The sequence below is a fragment of the Crocodylus porosus genome, unplaced genomic scaffold, assembly GCF_001723895.1.
Source record: "Crocodylus porosus isolate Cpor-Errol unplaced genomic scaffold, CroPor_comp1, whole genome shotgun sequence".
NCBI classification, from domain to species: domain Eukaryota; kingdom Metazoa; phylum Chordata; order Crocodylia; family Crocodylidae; genus Crocodylus; species Crocodylus porosus.
In genome coordinates this window covers 43,172,327-43,193,753 of record NW_017728951.1, presented here as the reverse complement: position 1 = coordinate 43,193,753, position 21,427 = coordinate 43,172,327, and the positions used below count along the sequence as shown (strand labels likewise).

Sequence of the window (21,427 nt, the reverse complement as noted above, 5' to 3'; positions counted from 1 at the left end):
ACTTTCCACCAAAAACATCCCCTTCTCAGGCAAAAGTGCACCCCAAATTAAAAGGAGTTGAAAAGTCTTACCACCATCTCTGAAGCAGGAATGAAGCAAGACCTCAAAATTAAAAGCACATTACTTCACATGATTGGCAGCATCTGTTCAGTGGGAAAGCCCACAACTGAGCTAGAACAGAACATTAACTGTAACCATAAAGACAGTATAATTATTATATAGCATGTCTGGCCTGACACACAAGTTCCTTTTTAGTTTGAAAAAAATGTACTGGCCTTTAGTGCTTCTATGATACATTTTTCCTTCTCCCAACCCCTCCCCCGCATACCTTTATTAGGTGATAATATTTAACCCAGATGGAAAAATGTCTCTGTTATAATTTATGTAAAAAGAACATTGACAAAAAAGTGTACGCACAAATAAAGCCGAAGACAACACAAATAACACACACAAACAAATGTACTGACAGATTTGGAATGGGATTTTATACATCAATTGCCAATATGCTTTTCTAAATAAAATTAGTCATTGACTAATTTGCAGGGAAAGAAAAAGTTCTTCCTTCCTCATAAAGGTAGTGTGAAAAAAAAATACAGTCTCTTTAAAGCTGCAAAAGACTGCTAGAAGGAAGTTTGTAGAAAGAAAAAAGTAAAGAGTACAGCAATAGGAACAACCGTTTTCCTCATTCTGGGGCGGAGCTTGGTGGCAGGGGAGAATATATCCTCTTCCATGTCCAGTAGCAACTCTTGGCAAAATAGCATAATGGCAAATTCGTTGAAAAAAACACTGGAAAAAGGAAAGTGCTAGTGTGCAGTATTTTGGAGAGAAAGTTTGGAAGCATTAATTCAAATGTGAACTGTGTGCTCCAACTTCACCGCTGACCTTTAACAGATGGTTCATAAAAAGGGAACTGGATCCTCTTTTTGGATCAAAACTACCCCTAAAATAAGGAGACTTTATTTTGTCTTAAATGAAGATACTATGCTACTTTTTGCAGTACACATACGAGAGTAATAGGCCTAGTAAAAAAAAAAAAAGCCTCCTGTTTATTCAAAGTACAGGTAGATTGAGTGCCAGATTTCAACATACTTTCATCTTGAATAGGCAACAGAAGTAGATCAAAATGAAGAGGTAGCTGGTTTCTAGTCTACTTAAATTCTTAATGCCTACATTGAGTACTAACAAAATTGCCAACTACTGACAAATGCAAGAGTAGACTCAGTATGAGGAGTTACCCATTGTGCCCAGCCCTTCTACAGGTATCACAGCAACATCCACTGCTTCGTTCACATTTAGCTTCAGATCTTGACCCTGAAGTCAATGAGAATTTGTTTACCGTTTTAAATGGGGTCAATGTTTTATCCCTACTCTAAACTAGCATTGACAACCTAAAGATTAAAACTATATCCCTGGAGATTAGAGTTTGTAGTAGAAAACAAGGTGTTTCAAGCTTGTGTCCTTTCATTATTTTATTGAATTTGTGCATTATTAATTTTACATTTTTCACATGACAAACCAGACATGTTAAGTGTCCCAAGGATTTGCTCCTAGAAACAATCAAATCCATAATGACTTCGCTATGTAACACGATATACTCAGAGATGACTTTGTCCACAACGTAAAACCCTGGAGGCGGGGGGGTGGGTGCTGAAATCAGACAGAAAACAATTCTATGCTTCTGCTTTTGTAGATACAGTAAATCAACAGATATTGTCCAGCACTAGAGGTCAGAGATATATATATACTAGAGTGTTTTCACAGTCTGTTGCCAGTTAGTGACTATGTGGCCATAAAGAGTCAAGCAAGAATCAATGGACAAGAAGAGATGCTGTTGGATTAAATAAGATAGGAGTCCCCAGAACACAGGTACCAAATTGAAATACAATTTATTGCACTACAGGTTTTACTTCTCTATTTAATTATACATGCTTAAAGAGAGTTGGGAAGAATAGTTTATGCTCCTAGAACTTAACATGTGAAATCAAAGCCAGATTTTAGAAAAAAATCATATTGACATACACTACAGTCCATATAGTTTAAGACTGTTAATTCACCATTGCTATGTGAATTAACTGTAGCCAATCACTAGAAGAAAGCCAGAGCAAAGCAATAAACCACAAGCCATCACACACATGAAAGGTATATACTTCACCTAAAAATATATGTGTACACAAATTTTAGCCTGCTAGACCACTGGAATACAGATAAGTCATGTCCTTTACTAGCACTTTTGAAGCTACAATATATTAATACAGAGGTTTTCAACTTTTTTCATTAACTGTGCCCCCAGCGGCCCCCTTTTTTGGAAGTGTATTTCCCGTGGGAGGGGTTGGCAAGCAGCCGGACATGGAGCGGGTTGAGGGGGGTGGTAAGTGGCTAGATGCCGAGGGGAGGGGAGGCAGGAGGTGGCAAGCAGCCAGATATCAAGTGGGGGCATGGCAAGCAGCATAGCAGCAGCAGCGCAGCATCTGTGCAGCCCTGCTCCTGTGAGGCAGCAGCACAGGATGGCATCCCCACCTGCCCCCATATAACCCCTGGAACCTTTCAAAGTACCCGCAGGGGTATGCATACCCCCAGTTGACAACCCCTGTATTAATTAACTAAATAAAAAATATCTTGTCTTATTCTTACTATACAGCCCAACAGTAAATAATGGGGGAAGCCATTTTCTTCATACTTTACCCTGACTATATCTCCTCCCCAACTGAAATGCCTCTTAAATCAGGAAGTCCCAGGAGGGTGCATGTTTTGGGGCTGGTGGGAGAGACAAGAACATGCTGTTGTTGCACCAGCTAACTACAGTGGAATAAATACTGCAGATGAGAAATACTGATAATACCAGTAATTCAAAAACCTCAGAGTTCTATCCCTTCTTCACTGTAACAGGCAAGAATGCTTGAAAAAAAAAACTTTACTCTAAATAGCTCTTCCTATAGGGGTAAGAATATGAACCCAAATCACCAGATTGGTCTTTAGTCCCATCCAGCAGCATGAGACTAGTACATAATTATTTTAATAGGGAATGACTTTCTGTATCTAGAGTTGCTACTACTTCATAAACATGTGAGACTTCATCTGAAAGACCATTAAGTCTGTAAATTTTAAATAATTTAAATGACTCCTTGTATATAAATATTTCATTTAGCAAATTGATTTCCAAATGAATTGCATGTAAAGAAGGACCATACTAAACACTGCCAGCGCACATTTAGTTATTCCAAGACAATGACAGCACTTTAATGCTATTCAAAAAACAGAATACTTGAGGAGGTCAGACAATTTTTGCATAGGCATAAAGTTTAAATGCCCAGGCTTAAAAAATTCAACCACTTAAGCTGGACACAGTGCATATTGCTTTTCTACTACTGTTTAAACAATTATAGGCAAGGCTGCTTAGCAGCAAAGAAGGTTCAGTTTTTGGTGGATGCAAGACATAGAAGCCCATTTATTTAAAACAAAAAAACAAAAAAAAAAAAAAAGGTGCACGGCTTTACACTTAAACAAGGTATTTTAAAACCCTACTGCCTCAGAAAGGCATTCCTTGCTTTTTGTAATTATATGACATTCTAGGTGCTATTAAGTGTTTTAAAACAACAGAAGTAGTGATACATAGCCTTCAGTACTTAAACACATTAATTCTCTGCTCTTATAGTAAACTGCACTCATGCTTGAAAGAAAAAACAAAACAGGGAGAGTGAAACACATTAACTACATAGATCCAATACTATTTCAGACAACATAGTATAAATCATGTGGAAACAAACCAGGCAATTATGATGGAAACAAATCTAGTGATACAATGTGTCTGGGGTGGTCCAAATGGTTTTGTGTTGATTCATAAACAAGTAAGAGTATGTTACACACTTGGACCACTGAAACAGAACTTTAGGTTCTTCTACCTAAACCACACAATATAGTTCTGAGAGCACCAAAAAGGAATAATGATGCTAAGAATGAAATCAAGTAAAGCTTTTTTTTTTTTTTTTTAAAATAGTGCAGACCACACCTAAAGGATTGAAATAAACCATCATCAATTTCCTATTTTCCCTGTTCCTGTTTTGGGATGTTCAATACAGGGGACAAAATATTAAGGAAAAAAAATCTCTCTTGTCAATGAGAAATTAAAGTAAGCATATGCTTGGTTTTGGATACAGTGTTCAGTTCAATGAAATGAGAATAGCAGTTCCCCTCCCTTACCCCCATTTCAATCTTTTTCACCATCTCACATGAAAAAAGTAGCGGGAAAGAGTCACAAGACACAATGACTTCAAAACACAATCCGGTATTTGTAAACAACACTTTCCCCTGCAGAAAATCTGCAACTGCCAGTTGCAAGAAAAAGCAGCTCCTAAGATAAATCAATTAGCTTGCTAATTTCTCCCCCTCATTTATTTAGCTCTGCACTGTATTTGTCGTAATTGACTATAATTATGTTAATTACTAACTCCAATGTAATTACTATATTTATTGTCATTGAGCACACTATGTACCCAAAGCAAAGCTGGCATTTGTCGGCCATCAAAAGAAGCGCAAACTGTTGGGAGGGGTTTCTCTGAAAACTGGCTGATATACCTTCAGCAAATGAAAGGGCAAAAGAGATTTCATGCAATGCTAGTTTGAAAGCACCAGTTCATTAAGGATATTAATTTTCTGATAACTACACATTTAAGCATGACACACTGGAGCAGTATCTACAGGATTTAGCAATTATTAATGCGTGACAGTTTCAAATGCTAAGTGAATCAATTAAACAGCAGCATTCACAATTTGAGAAGAGATAACTGCTTCATAACTGCCTAAGACTACAATTTTCACATGACAAAAAAGGGCCATTCAGGCTCCTTCAAAACCTGACAGGTCAAGAAAGAAGTTTGAAACAAAAGCACCTTATAACCATCATCTCTCCTCTTTACTTGTCAGATCAACTTTGCTAGTGTCTCCGCTGAAATGGCATCACCATGCCAGCTGCCACAAGGTGATTTTTCATGTCTTGTCAAAGAAATCTTTTATTCTATTTGCTCTGCATTAACATGTTACATTTATTGATCAAGCCCTTTCTGCAGCCACAGCAGGGCACTGTGCTCTTATGCCTAAGGGGGCTTTGATGTCCTGGTGACATTCTAGACCGAATAATGCACATACTAAATGGATTTAATGCAGAAATGTGTTTGTGCATGACAGCTACATTAATAACAGCCCCTCACACTGATAAATATGCAATTGCTACTATTAAGAGTTACCCAATTATGGTGAAAATATTTCTCTACCTTATAAATAAATCCATCAAAAAGTTTTAACAATAGTGCATTTTCTTAAACATTTTTAAATGCTGTAAAGATCAGTCTAAAGCCTTTTTAAAAATGTCATGCTTTATCTTTAATTCTTTTTTTCTCTATTGTTGTTCATCTCCCCATTCTGCATCTTATTCCTGCAATGACAAGTGGGTATGGTAAAAGAAGAGCCATAAACAACATTTTTAACTACCAGGAAGAAGATGCCTTGTTATAACACAGGCCACTTGTCCATACATGCAGGCAAGAACCCAGCATACAGAAAGGACAAAATATTTCTAGCTCTCCAAAGTCTACAGTGAGAAGACTCCACAGCCCAACATGATAGCAATCAGTGAGGACCACTGCAAACTAAGATTAAGGTTCAGGAGAATGTTTTGGACATATGCTCTCCTAGTATGGTGGTAAATGCACACAAACAGGCACAGACATGCACACACACAGTGTACACATTATTAATGCCCCTAGCAGAAATAATTTGCACCCTGGGGAGCAGGAAGAGATATCTGTATTTCAGTGAATGCAATTATTGGATTAATCTTCCCTCATTGGCCAAGACCTGAGGTTCACTCTCTCCTCCTCTTCAGCAATTAGCCCCAGAAGGAATGTTTTAAAGGAAAAAAGGGAACAGCTCACAAACTTTGAACACTGAGCACAGAATCAGAGGACTAGCATATCTGTGAACCAACCAGAATATATTACTTTAAAAAATGCAACATCCACTATAGCATGTTTGTTACCCAAGGACCAGAATTAATTTTATCTTCAGCATTTTTAGAAAGAAACCTAGAAGAGATATAGGATGAACAAGTTAGGTCTTCCTATAATTTCTCTTTTCCCTAAGACAATAAATTGTACATGACAGATATATCTACAAATCTGTGCCATTCATTCTATACACCTTCTACCTTCTAACAGCATATCCTTACTGCTATGTTTCTTTTAATTCAAGTTTATCAACAAGCTTCTAGCTGCTTCCCTACTTTCAAACCAACCTATCACTTCCAATCCCCCAGATGAAGGAAGTGGAATGAGAAGTTAAGCCTGCCAATAATTCCCTAGCAACACCTCCTCTACAGCCTCCTGTATATGAACTCTTATCCTACATATTCCTTTCCTCCCCCCCACCGTGAAAATATACTTGTTCCTATTTGTCATAAAACAGACAATTCAGCATCCTATTAATAAGTACTAATTTCACAGCCCTGCATTTAGCCAACAAACACAGCAGAATGAGAGATTTCAAATTAGGGACTTGGGGGGAGCAAGAGTGGCTCCTTTCTAATGGTAGAAGTTCAAGCAACCTACTTTCCCACCATAAACCCAGATTCAAAAATGCTGCCACAACCTGTCACAGGACTGAAAATGACCATACCAGCTTATTTGTTCCATGTAACAGACCCCATCAGTCTGGGAGTTGGTCTGAGCAGAAGCAAAGAGGAACAAACAAGCAGACAGTAAAACTCTGCAGGAAGACAATAGCCAAGGATAGGATATCTTTTCTCTAGCAGTACAAAAGATAAGAAAAAAGAAGAGGGTCAAGTCTAGCAGTTTTCTCTTTAAAATAAATAAATAAAATAAAATAAAGATTTTCCTTCAATAAGTCCTTGTTTCTACAAACTTCTTCTCTCTCTTCATCTACCACTAGGATTCAGTTCTCTCTCTCTTACCCCTCCAGACACAAAGTTTCCTTCTTACTATTTTTATACCTTCCGGTTTTTTTCTATTTAAAAAGGCAAAACAAAATGGTCTTCCATTACCATTGTGAACAAGCACCTAGCTTCCTCCACCATGAGATGTTTGGGCCTACATGCCACTTGTAACTTAGAAGCGAAAGAACATCCTTCAAAGGGAAGCAAAAGAAACATGGTAAATTGCGCATAGTTAAAGGCATTTTTGTCAGAGTTACTTGTATAAACATGTTATTAAAAGTAAGCAAGTATGTAAATAGACTATGTAGGTTCTGCACCAGTTTAAAAAGGAAAATAAAAGCAGCAATCACACCTTAACTTATACTTTCTTTATAGTCAGGGTTGTACAGGTTTAAGAAGAAACAAAACACACAAGGCCTTCAGGTGAGAGGACTTCAGCAGTCAAAACCACTGCCTAAATATCATAGGTTGTCCCTGCGTTTGTAAACTTTTTTGATGAGGAAACACACAAAGTCAGTCCAAACCTAAGTGTATGACTGTCCTCTCCAAAGGAATGTGATGGGATACTGGGGAGAAAAAGGAGGGAAAGGGTGTAAATATATACCAGAGAGACCACACAGTTGGATCCCTAAAACTGTCTCTTTAAAGGAAGTAGAACATAAGTCAGCTGAACCTAGTTGTGGGAACTATATTGCATAAATTGGTAATTGTCTCCAAATGAATGACACACAATGGAAAAACACAAAACATGCAGAGAACCTCCACCTTGTGTACCATGTTAAAATGCGACAGGTGGGCACAGTACAGTTATCTCTTGGTAGATATTACTAGAGTGACAAGTACCGTTCACACAGTTTTTGTTGCCTGCCTTAAAATAGCCTGCTTAACTGATCCTTTCCTGATTTACTCAAGAAGCATTTTTGTTAACAATCACTATGTACTACCTGCTCTCAGCTGCTTTATACTGAATAGTGAGGGAAGGGGGAGTACAGTAATCAATACTTTGTGAAGGACCTTGAGAACAATTAACTGATGTAACCTGCCAATTGTCTTTATGTGTGATGCAAAAAGTTCTTGATTTTATCATAGATAATACCTCTAGAATTCACTAATGCAATTGTTCAAGAAACCATGATACTAATAACAAAATTCATATAATACATCACATTAATCTTATCAGTAGAACATCTGAACTAATTATGCAGGATCTATACGTTTTAGAAATTATCTACAAAAAAAATTTGCTACATTAATATGAAACTAAAGGAGGATCTAGGGCTAAACATCACTTGCTAGAAGCAGAAACACAGTTTCAAACAAGCTAAACATAACATGGTCAAACCAAAATGCAGCATCTTTCCAGAAGAACATGGTACAAAACAACTGCAAGTATAATTATGTTTAATGGTCAGTCTTTTCCAAGCAATTTTGCACTAGGTAAATATATCATAGCAGGAGCTACAACTGTAATTAATTTCATTTGAAGGGAAAAAAGCAAATCTTCCCATTATTCTGTGTTAATTTAAGGTCCCTATTAGGAAAATGTTTCTATTGCTGGACTGATAGACATTTTTAGCATTTATGTGGCTAAAAATGGCTCTGTGGTATATAGTCTACTGTATACAGATGCTCTTCTGGCAAACTACACTTTGTGGTAGCTGCAACTATGGTGATATGGAAACACTAGCACCTTGTGGGGAAATTAAAAAAATATATTCAGTAAAATGACTGAGTTTGGAACCTTTGCTAGATCTTTTCCACTTGGCAGCAGTGATAGGTGATTGACAAACATCTTACTTGCCCCTCAATAAGCATGACTGACAAAACTTACTCCCACACCTCTTTTTAATCAACAAATAGAAGGGGCTAATAAAGTGTTTAACTAGTAATTTAATGGGGTGGGGAGGGGAGAAGGAGCATCTTTGCTACAAAACCACCTTTAAAACCAATCCAACCAAATGTCAATTTTTTTAACTGTAATAGCAAAGCGCAGTGTCATTTTTATCTACTAATCCTACTGTTATATTTTCTACAAAATTAATTGGTATATATGAATAAATATAACCAAGTGCTCCTCATGCTTGGAAAAAAATCAAGTTTGAAAAAGTGATTTGTAAAGCAGAGAGCTACAAAGTGCTTTACCCCTCCACGAACATAATTTTTCAATCAAAAAGTTATGCTAGTTAACTTAATACATGCCCACACACTCCTGCATTTTAGATTAACTGAAGACCAAAAAAAAAAAAAAAGACTAGTACAAGTTATCCACAAATAGTGAATCACTATTTCTTTTGCTAAATATGAACCTGAGCATCTCCAACAGCTACTGAAATCTATGGTACTTGAGGACACTCAGCAGCACGAAACACCTTATTGAGCCATCTTTAAGAGTGTGTTTGTGTAATATTGGGTCTACACTGCCAGAAAACTGGTATCATTCCCTGCCTTTAGCCTGAGTTGGTGTTTTCCCTTGGAAAGGGATCTCAGCTGACTTCTCAAAAAAATCAGCTCCTATGTCTAAAAAAGCTAGAGCCAAGACCCCAAATAATACGTTCTGCTTGAGATAAAGAAAGAGCAAGCATTATTCACGAAATCAACCATGTTTTGGCAGTGTGGAAGTGATACTGTAGCTGTGATGAACCAGGAAACATGAGGGGCAAGAATTTTTGTAGAACCACCACCAGGTTTGGCTAGAAATAACCAAGCTTGATTATCACAGTACTCTTCCTTTCAGTCTTGAACAGTCTTTCCCAGGCACCTGGGGAAGGGTACTGTGATACCAAAAAGCTTGTCCAATAGGGCTGTGCAAAGTTTTGCTCGCCAATTTGATTCAGTGGAGATTTGGCCTAATTTGGTGGCCGAATGTCAAAATCCAAATCAAATCAGGACATCCTTTAATTCAGGAGTGTCCAACCCTTTTGAATGTAGGGCCGAATCGTGAACTTTATCACCCAGTGGGCTGGCAAGTCATATTCAAAGACCTCACAGGAAGCGGTGAAATTCAGCCGGTGAAATTCTATCGCTGGACATCAGAGCGGATGAGACAGACTCTTACAAGGGTGCCACAGAACTTGCCATCGCTTCTACCTTTAATGGGGTCCTCTCAAGTTAGAAGAACAAATCTTCTTATGGATGCACACGATGGATGCACAAAGCTTCTAACGGATGCACAGGCGAGGGCCGTGGTGCTGCAGCCCACACATGCTGGGCTCTACAGGTGGAGCAGCTGCTGGGCAGGGACCTGGGCCGCCCCAGCACACCTTGCAAGCCCTCCCGGCAGCTCCCAGCCTGAAGCCAGCAAAAAAAAAAAAAGGGGGGGCTTCCTGCCGGGGAGGGAGAAGGAGGAGGGAGAGCAGGCGGAGGTGGCACAGAGAGCCCGGGCCGGTGTCATGAGCTCACACAGGGACCTGAGAGCCGGGCACATGGCAGTGCCCAGGCAGCCCCTGGCTGCAACTTCTCCGCCTACCGCCGGGAAGATGAACCACACAGGTGAGCATGGAGTGGTGCAAGCGTGGGGGGCCCCAGGATGATGCTTCCTTCTCCCCTGCCACAGCCCCAAGGGGCAGAGCCAGGTGCAAGCAGCAATTTAGCACAGGGGAAATTGACCGGGGAGGGCCTGGGGGGGTTCGTCCCCCCTTCCCTCAGGCACGTATGCCCAGCCGGGCTCCGCATGCCACCCGCAGCACTGGCCGGTGCAAGTTCCAACCAGGACCGCACCACGCCGCACCAACGACCAGCGCTTTCACTGCCGGCTACTCTTCTTTTCACACACACCGCGTCAGCAACATCAAGCTGACATGGTGTGTGTGGAAACCTTGTCCCTTCCCCAGCCCTTCAGCAGCCATTAGGAAGCTGCTGAGGGGCTAGGGGAGGGACAAGGGGTGGGAACAAAAGTAAACAGTGTTTACTTTCATTTCCCATCACAACACCTCAGGCCTCAGAAAATGGCTTGGCAGGCCACATGGCGGCCTGCAGGCCATATGTTGGACAAGCCATCATTAATCTTTCCAAATTGAATCTACATACCTCAAGGTACCAAGCAGCTCATGAATGCAGAGATGGTGGGGCAGATGGAGCATCCCACGGGAGCATGGGGGGGGGAGAGGTCCCCAGCACACCCAGAAATGGACCAGAAGTTCTTCCAGGTCCGCCAGAGAGCACATGGGAGACCCCTACACCGCAGCTCAGCAACTAGTGCCTCCTGGGTCTGGGGCAGTACCCAGGTTCCCCCCATGGCTGATCACTGAGCTGGGAAGGCACAGGGTAGGTCCCCCTGTGAGCTTGGTGGCAGACCCAGAAGTGGACCGGAAATACTTCCAGTCCTCTTTCAGGTTTGCTGCCGAGCACACGTGGGTTCCCCTGTGTTCCTATGCCCCACCTGCCCCACCATCTCAGCATTCACAAGCTCTCCCTGGAACCTCAAGGTACATAGAAAAAACATTTAAAGCTGTGTCTATGTCCAAATGAATCAGCATCGAATCTTCAGATTCGGATTCAGCCGAATCAAATTGGGACAGTGATCCAAATCAGCTAATTGAATCACTGTCCCCAATTCAGGTCAAATGTGAATGGCGTGTGACCTGTTTTGCACACCCCTATTTTCTAAGTTTAATCTCAACCATGCATTTGTCCAGGAAAAATGTATCTTACACAAAAATTGTTGCCTCAAGAAAATCAAGCAAAGTACAAGGAAAGACCTTGTTGTCAAGAACATGAACCATCTACAGCTTCTCACTGGTACCACCTGGGATGGGAGATGCTCTGCACTTCTGAAAGTTAGGTCTGACTACCTTTTGTTCACATCAATTAAGGTAGGATGGGACCATTAAAAGTACACGTTATCCATTTCATTTATGAGTTTAGTTAAACTCAGCTAATTTTGATTGCTTGTTGTTAATCACTGAAATTTCTTTCCCATTTCCCCCATTCTACAATGCTTATGCCCCAAATGCAAGCATTTGGATATTATCCACCTATGCAATCAATATTCCCCTTCTTCCTTTTAATGTGATTAAGATCCATGTTTTGACCAATGAGATCTTAGAACTGTTGATGTAAACACTTGTATATAGAAAAAAAAGGCTTGCCTACACAACACTGAAGTGCTGTATTATAAAAGACAGAAATAAAATTAAATTGTTAACACAATGCAGAAATCTTCTCAACCCCTGACCAGAAGCAATACCTTTCTATACAACTATCTACTGGCCAATTTTTCTAACGAGCCTAATCCTCCCTACCAAGCAACAGTCTTTTTGAAACTTGCATTCCTTCCACAAAAATGGTTAAGAGACAAAACAAGCTTCTTGCAGTAACTAATATGTTTGCTATCATGAAGCATAAAATTCTGCACTACAGTAATGTCAGGTTTTAACACAAGTGGCATTTGTCCAAGGAGGATGACAAATATTTCCCTGCTGAAAACTATTTCAACCACTGCCCCATGACACCCCTACTAAATACACACTCACTTAAGCCTAGGAAATGCTATGAACATATTTTCTTGTCTCATACTATAACCACTAGTATACAAGGGTTTCAATGTACAGTAATACCATGGACACTTGATATATGATATATCAGCATGTGAACTGTATTTCTACCATGGCTCAAACAAGCAACAAGGGAACCTTATCCTTTCTCTTGTCATTTCTGTCCTTAGTTTTAATTATAACAAGTTACAACTATCTTTCTCATCCTGAGCTGATTTTTCCCCTTGAAGACAGTTAACTAGTCCACTTTCATTCTATCCACTGCAAAAAAGCAAACAATATTACTGGCCCATGTCAAATGACATAAGTTACTCTAATCAGTACAGATATCTGACATTTTCTTCATAAAGCATCCTACCATCTGTTTACTCCCTCCTGCCTAAAACAGTCTCCCGCCTAGGAAGGAGCAAAAATTCAAGTGACAGTGTGTTCAGAGGTTTTTGTTTGTTTACACACACACACACACACACACACACTACATTTTTAAGGTAAGATTGAAAGCAGAGCACTATTCAGTTTATTCTCAACTACTTAAAACATTTCAAAAGTATTACTTTTCAAATCAGACATAATTAAAAAAGAACCTTCTCAGGATCCCCTATTACTATAAAGTTCAAACATATAAATAGTTCTTCTTAAAGCAGATGCATTCACATTTTTAAAAAGCCCACAAACACATACACCTTTAAGAACATTTTGAAGAGAAGCTACTGAAATTGCATATCACCCTGTCAGAGAAGCACTGATTTCTGCCCATGATGTGGCTGAACAATGTCCTCCTCAGAGTCAGTAGCATGCTACAAATTTACGAGTCAACAGTAGTTACAATTCAAAGTATTTATTACCCATTCTGTTTTGCTATCTCTTACATATTCAATATCAGAACCTGGCCTTCAAAGTTTACAATGGATCAGAGAATGCTGGTTTTAAACTTACCTTAGAAAAACAAGATTCTAACAAGTTACTTTGAACTGTTCATTTTTACAAATATATTTAAGGCCTACTCCTGCTGAAGTCAATGGAAACAAGATGACAGTCTTCTCTGAAAACTATGGAAGAGACTTCTTTAGCATACAAAGATGTTTCTCCTTCAATTAAACTGAAAAATTCAACAATACAAAGATATACCCTTATGCAAAAGCCGAATAAAAATACTTAATAAGGAATGAATTAGGTAGAGTTCTAGCAAAACTACTGTAAAATTCTCTGTAGTTTAAAAGCAATCATGTCCTATCAAAAGCCCTATGAATTCTACACATTAAAATAAAATGACAGTTTTAAAATTACTTTAGGATCTCTTCATAAGGATAGTTTTAATAGCTCAAGTCCCACTGCCTAAAATGAATTAATCAGATAGTATATCACTTACCCATTTCAAAAGACAGTATTCCACAAAGTTAAAGGAGAATGAGCTGAGAAACACAAAACTTACCTGTAACGTGGCTCAGGATGAAACATTCCTGAACTCATTCTCTGTGGAATTTTTCTCCATGGATACATTTTTCTTCTTTTTCAGCAAGGAGCTAATAAAACTATTATCTAGATTGATGTCAAAAGGTTTTTGAGACTCACCTGTTTGTTATTCTTCCAAATGCATCCAAAGCTGAACAGCAGACAAACCTTCCACATAAAATGCATTTTGAATGCTCCTTGAATGCAGAAGATGCATGAATTCTTAAACAGTGGCAACATATAATTTGATAACAGTTAACAGGTCTTGACATAATTTTACCCTAACCCAGCATACAACATGTTAAAATAGTTCTCTTTTGGAGATCATACAAATATACTACTCATACTATACCATATTGTACTTACAAACACATTTTTTACCACATACCTTAGCAAGTTGAAACTAAGGTCTAGTCTTTTTGCCATATGCCCATATTCTCTTCCTATAAATTCCGGAATTTCTTCACAGTCTTGGCCAATAAAAGATACCTGAGAATTGAATAAGCCAAAAAGGATAATTGGCAGCTTTCATACAGCTTCTTACTTACTTATCCGATGGCAATGCAAACAACATAGTAACTTTCACTTCACCCTTTCAAGCCACATAAGCTTCAATGGTATGGAATTATCAGTCTCTTATTTCTCTTAATAGTTATTTATTGCACGGGTGCCAAGCTCCCTTGGTCAGATTCAGACTGAGGGGCTCCTTGCCAGCCAGATAGTAAGGAACCTTGCACATGGGATCTAGACCTACCTTCAGCAGCGAGGTAGGCAGCAGAAGTGTTATTGGCCAGGAATTACTGAACCACTGGGATTAATACACCCACCACTTACCCCTCCAATGCCTCCCATAGGAGATCCATACACCAGAATCCTGCAGTGGGCCCCACCCCTATAATTCCCACCCCTCCTGGAGCCCTGCAGGAAAAATTGAACCAATGGCTTGGATGACTGACACCCCTGATTTATCACATTCATAGCCTCATGTATATAGGATTGGGATTTTCTGACTTCAAATGAAAATATTTTTATTCAAATGACTATGAATGCAGTAACTTAACATTAAACAATCAGCACTACTGGAAATATTTTGGCCTACATTTTCAAAAGCAAATAGTGATTTTTGATGCCTACTTTAAGATACCCTAAAATGGGCCATTTTCAAAAACTACCAGTTTCAGGTGAAAGACAGGCATTGGAGTTGCCTGGAAGTCAAGTGCCAGGTTGCTCCCAAATTCAAGGTTTTAAAGTCACTTCTGAAAGTTCAGGTGAGATCCTTTCAAAATAGTCTACAAACAATGAGTCCTTGTAACATCTGTTGAGATTGGTATTATCTCTTTCCACATAACAGAGATAGAGCAGAAAGTTTTGAGCAAAAACATCCATGGGCATTAAGGAAACAAGCATTTTTGTATGACCACATCAGAAAAATTTCACAACTTTCAATTCCCAGCCTCCAGTTCAGAGTTTACATAACCTCTATCCTTTTGGAAGTTTTTAATGTTTTAATATGTATTAGGATTTTTCTCTCAGCCATGTTGAAATGGTAGATAGCTCCACAAGAGTGACATTCATCTATTCTACTACACACTAAAAAACTGCAATTCATGTTTTGAGTCTTCCAGGAATCTCCACTGAAATTAAGGTCAGGACTGAGAAATAAAAGCTGTAATGAATTCTACATCTATTCCAGCTCATTTCTCCAGTAAACTATTTGCACCGAGGTGAGCCTGAAAAAAACACTAAAAAAAAAAAAAAAAATCAATACAATTATGAAAAATATAAAAGCCAACTGTTTCAGTGCAGCAATTATCCTTACTGACAACTTATTACTTAGGTGCATATCACTATTTTTAATATTGAGCAAGAAAAGTTTGAGTCCACTTTATTACTAGCCTATAAAATGCCTGTGTATCCAAAATTCAGATAAGGAACAAACAAAGAAGTCATTCAGGTTCTGTTTTCAGAATATTTCATGTGCTCCAAAACATGAGCTACCCTACAAGAGAACTTGCCATTGTATTCCTCACCTTCACAAATCATCCCCTTGTCTCATCCATTCTTAAAGTGATGGCAATCAGATAATATAAAATTGCACCCCCATTCATTCATTCTTGTTCAGTAACTTCCACTAAGAAAGAGAAAGCTGACTACAGTAAGATATTTTTTTCCCCTTTGAATACACAAGATGAAAAACAGGGTGTTCAAAGTTCAGTCCAGCAATTTCTTCCCAAGAGGCATCTTTCATCACAGCTCTTCCAATAAATTCTGCTTCCAATGAACACGCTTACCTTTCACAACTACGAGGAAGAGGAAAAGAATTTTTGTTGGATAGCTGACATCCTAATGACTTGGAAATAGTGGAAACCTTCTTTTAAAAAAAATCAATATCATTTTCCAAGTATACATCTTACTTGTATAATGGTTTTCATCCCCATGGACTAGAGAGCACTTTACACGATGCACACAAATACATTAATCACTCAATCCACCACTGAAAAGTAACCATTTCTGGGGTGAAACGCATGGTAAATTCAGAGCATCTCTGTACTGCTCCAGGAAATACCACAGTGAGGCACTACCTGCCCACCCCATTATACATGTAATGTAGCTACCTCAGTGCAGTGCTGGACATGCACCAATAAGCATGCTGATTCAGCTTTACTTGTTCCCATGCTTGTGCCTTATTAACATGGCTACAGGACATCTACTTTGGGGTACAGAACATTCAGAACATGCATCCTGTTCTTCATGGGGGTACTCCCTGGCACATTATGAAGAAGACATGGACCTGCCCTTACAGGACAGGTATACAACATATGGCCCACCAGGGCAATCCCACTGTCCCAATAAAATTCTTCATTAAACTATCCAGTTAAATGAAAAATTATTTGAAAAGCAGAATAGCAAGTCCTATAGGGCAATTCATTACTCTCTGTGGGTAGTTACATGCTAGGCCTCTGTGGGTGCTTACATGCCTGCAAAAATGCTGAAGGCTTGCATCCATTAGAGTGAAACCCATTAATGGCAGCCCTCCATTGCCTTGCAAATAGCCCTCAGTGAAAGCTGGGATTGTGTATCCTTGCAGATACTCTTGAATCCAAGGTCACTTCATCGGATGCATCATTCATCACAGCATCTGATGACATTATCTCAAACTCTTGAAAGCTTATTTATGCATCTCCTATATTTAATGTCAATCTACTATGGGCAAAGTGTGAACTTAAACAAGCCCAACACACACACTTCCAACTCAATGCAAATTAACACTATAAAAGCATATAAAGTACCATTTTCAACTACTGTGACTTCCTTCGGAGCAAGTATCAGCCTTTAAGAGCTGGCCCCTTCAGCAGCCCACAACTCCTGAGCCTAAACTCCTCCATAGGCCACCGGAACCAAAATGTGATTGTTTCCAGACACCACTGCAATACCTAGGTAGAGAAGAACACCCCTATGAACACAACTTATTCCTCAGTGTTTTTTCCTAGTCAATAGGACAGTTACACAGGTATGATTATCAAAGCTCAACAAGAGCAAGGGGGAGTGGAGTACACACAGGACTTATAAGCAGAAACAGAGATATCCATTTTCTACAAGCCCCATCCAGCCTGATAGTAACCACTAGCAGTTGCCCTCTGGCACATGTTAGATGCTATACATGAAATGACATGAACTTCTGAAAAGACCTGGACCAATTCTAGTAAGCCTGAAATAAAGTGTATCTGATGAACATTTCACACCACTGTAGCTATTAGTAAAACCAGAAAAAACTGATATTCCTTGAAACAGAAGTTTTTGACATTAGCCAAATCCACATCTACCTCTTTTGTTTTAAGTAGCAACACTATTCACAATGCAGCATCATTAATTTCATAAGGCATGTTCCCAAAGTGGGATATTTAAGAAATTTTGATACAATACATTTTGCACGCCCAATTACAGACTCAGCAAGCTTCAAACCACAAGACACATGGCCACATTAAGAACCCACTGGACTTCAGAAGGGATAAATTCAGCCTCTGGCAAAGGAAGACTCTTACAAGCAACGCTATAACACGCCACAGCAACCACAGCAACCATTTCCTACGGCAGCTACATAGTTAGTTAATTGTTCTCACAACCAGCTATTGCTAGGCTCCATACAAGCCATGATTATTTTAGAGTAGCACTCACGGTGCGTCAGTCCAGCATTTTTAAATAAATATCAGCTTGTGAGGGGGGAAAAAGGTTTTGTTTCTGTTCTTAAAATAAAGCTAGGGGTCCAACAGTAGCGAAACTGATTCTGAAGTGAAGATTTGTAAAGACAGATGGGAAACTTGGGTGTTTAAGTCCTATAAAGGAGTAACAGGAACAGGGTTCCTTCCTGCCCTTTATGCCTTTAAAAAGTCTCCACTCTAAGCAAAAGCAGAATATTATATAATGAAAAGTAATTAGTTCCTTTCCTAGAAATAACCATAATTAATTTTAGTCTGTTCCTCTTCCCCCTCGTTTTCAATCAGTCTTTAAAATTAATATTTATAAAAAGTCATGGAAGTGAAGTCCTGTATCTACTTGTAAGATAGTATATACAATAGGTAATAACAGTTCAAGCCTTCTCCTTTTATCCACAGCTCTTCAGTGAGATTTAACCTCTTCAAAAATCTATGTTACTCAGTCTTCTCAGCATAATCAACAGGAACCTATCTATTTCAGGCACATAGGAATGGCTGTGGGGTTTTTGTTTTGGTTTGGTTTGGTTTGGTTGTTGAGATATAGACATAAGGGACAGATTCTCACCTGGCATCAATTGCCTTAGCCTCTGAGAACTTAGTTAAAGTAAAACTAGTGACACAAGCTAAGAAACAGGTACTCATCTCAGCAGAGGTGTGAGTTAGGAGTCATTTCATTACAGCAATGGAAACAAAGCAACAACAACAAAAAAAGGCCTCCTTCTATTAGGAACAAGGACAATTCACTTCAGGAGGCCCCAGTAACATCAGACAATAATATTCAGCCACCATCAACTTGGTAGAATGTGAATCCACAACCTAATTATTAACACGCTTGTCTCTTGGATGGAAAGCTCCACACAAACTCATTCCAAACCCCCAAGCTATCCAGGCAATATCCTGTTCAAAGCTTGACAAAGAGCACAGAAAAGGGAGGTTTGAAATGACTTCAGCATCAAAGATCTGAGGCATGCTCAGCAGCACTTATGTGTTTCCTTTCTGTCGTCTTGGGCCACACAACAACATTTGTGAAGAAAGTAGTGAAGCATGGGAATGGCACTACAGATACAGAACTGCCTTCAGCCTGAGAGCAAGGAAGGGGCCAGCACAGCATACAGCTACCCTAAAATGGTTACTCATCATGTTTTAGAAGACTATTTCACTGTATGGAGAAGTGGCCAGAAAAACCATTTGAAAGGCAGCAATTCACTGTCTTCATTTCACAAGAGCAGCACGTGAGGGACGGAGGGAAACTTCTTTCTCCCCCCCAAGCAAACAGTAAAACTGTTTAATGCAAACAGACAAACAACATCCACCTCTCAATTTGCAGCATATGCCTAGTGCTTCCAATAGAAATCAAATGCAAAACGTATTAATTGGGGAAGTGCAACAATTAAAAAAAAAAATATCAGTGGGAATTTGTAGCTCTTTTGAGCCTGAGCAGAAATAAAAGAAATAAGCACCTCTGGGACCAGCATCCAGTGTCTCCAACAGAGATAGCAACTCTGCTCAGAGTGTTTCTGCTAAGAAAAGCTCTGATACATCCCAGAACGATATAATGCCCAGCCAAAGAAGCGACTGAAGCAATGGGGTTTGGGTTTCCTTTTTCCCTAGAGCAAGGGCCATTCCCTTCCCCCAAGCAAAGCATTATTGCCTACAAGGACTCAAAACAGTTACAAATTACCCTCTGGGGGCTACAGGCACGTTCATCTTCCAAGCATACTTCCCCTCCCAGCTTCCTATTGCCTTCGGGGCCGAGCTGCCCAGGAGCAGGGGGAGAAGGAAAGTGCCTGGGGCTGCAAGTCGCTGAGGGGAGCCCGCAGACACAGGCAGAGCAAAGCAAAGGAAGCCGGTCAAGGCAGAAGGAGGGGACCATTCGCTCAGCAACAAGAAAATCTTTATTAAAAAGCTAAAGAGTGGTGCGAGGTGAAGAGGGGCTGCAGAAATCAAGAGATGAGGCTCCTTTGGGGGGTCGGGGGCAAATTCCAGGCAAGGTGCTTCCGCCAGGTAGGAATACATATGCCCTGAGGGGACAGAGCAGGAGACAGACGTGTTGCAAAAGAGAAAGGGGGCGAGAAAGACCCACCAGACGTGCTGGTGCTGCTGCTGCTTTGCAGAGCGCCGGACACAGGCACTTACTTGAGCTCCGTTTACCACGGCCCCTGCCATCGCTGCCACCACGCCAGCTGCAAGCAGGAAGGGCGCGGGTACGGGACGGGCTAGCTAGCTGCAGGGCTTGGGGCAGGCAGTGGGGACGTGCTTTGGAGGTGCCTTTCATTCACAGCCTCTACGGAGGCCTCAGCCGCGGCCGCTTCCTCGCGGCAGTCAGCTGACCGCGGGCGGAAGCGCGAGCCCTGGAAAGCCGCAGCCTCGTGCGCGCCCCGCCCCCGCCCCCGCCCGGGGAGAGGGCGCGGGCGCCGGGGAGCTCCTGCCCTGCCGCCTCGACGTCTGCCGGCGCTGGAGAAGCCCCGCTGCCCCCGGGGAGTGGGGTGGGGAGGGCGGGTGAGGCTGCCCACGCTCAGGGCGGAGGGTTTACACTACCTTGAGTGTAAATCTGGCTTTGCTGGAGAAGTGCTGAAACATCATCCCCCGTGCGCTACAGCAACTGCCCCGCGTCTAGGGGGCGCGGGGACATGGCTCAGAGAAGCTTGCTGGAGGCTTTTGCATGTCGCCAGAGACCCCGGCTGAACGTGCCGCGGGAGGCTCAGCAAGCCACTTTTCAGCGGGCTCCACAACTTTCCCAGGAAAATCAGGGCTGACCCGTTCCAGGCTAGTTTCAAGTGAAATGCCAGACTGAGGGAAAGGCAGTGCCGTCCTCCCCCACCACCTAGCATCTGTTGCATGTCAGGGCTGAGGGAGCCTGGCACTCTCCTGACCCTCCAGGCCAGAGCCACCTTTTGGAGCTTTCCTGCTACTCTCCATTTAGGGCAGTGTTTAGGCTTTGCTCATTGGTACCAGGGGACCAAACTAGCTCTTAACCAGCCCCCTAAGCAGGAAACCATACATCTTTCCTTCAGGTGTTTTGCCAAGCTGGTATGTTTGCTGACTCTGAGGCATCCTATTAATCTGAAATAATAACACCATCCTTCTGCAAAGAGGTAATTGGTTAGCTAAGATTCAAGATGGGGAAGAATCGGGATATTCAAGGCTGTAAACAAGCATTTCTACATTTAGCTCCTTCTACTAAATCAGTGGTTCCCAAGCTAGGCGTTGTGATGTTTACAAGCGGAAAGATAAACCCAACCAAAATTCAGGAGCAGACAGGGCTTGAAGCTGGAAATCGAGTAACCAGGTGAAAGATGTGTGAACCCCTGCACTAAATGAAAAGT

The 21,427-nt window shown here is 40.7% G+C and overlaps 1 protein-coding gene across 3 annotated transcripts in view; it reads right to left on the bottom strand.

The window, feature by feature from the left end:
• CUNH10orf11 (chromosome unknown C10orf11 homolog) overlaps window positions 1–20,441 on the bottom strand; it is a 1,097,256-nt gene extending 1,076,815 nt beyond the window's left edge. Inside the window, exons 1-2 of one of the 3 annotated variants that reach the window (XM_019555729.1) lie at window positions 20,185–20,441; window positions 14,276–14,376 (exon numbers count right to left, since the gene is read on the bottom strand). In XM_019555729.1, coding sequence (XP_019411274.1) covers window positions 14,276–14,376; window positions 20,185–20,376 — 293 coding nt within the window. In that variant the 5' untranslated portion in view covers window positions 20,377–20,441. The remainder of the gene's footprint in view (window positions 1–14,275; window positions 14,377–20,184) is intronic. The other 2 variants (XM_019555728.1, XM_019555730.1) reach the window with 2 other exon arrangements.
• Between the last annotated feature and the right edge of the window lie 986 nt (window positions 20,442–21,427).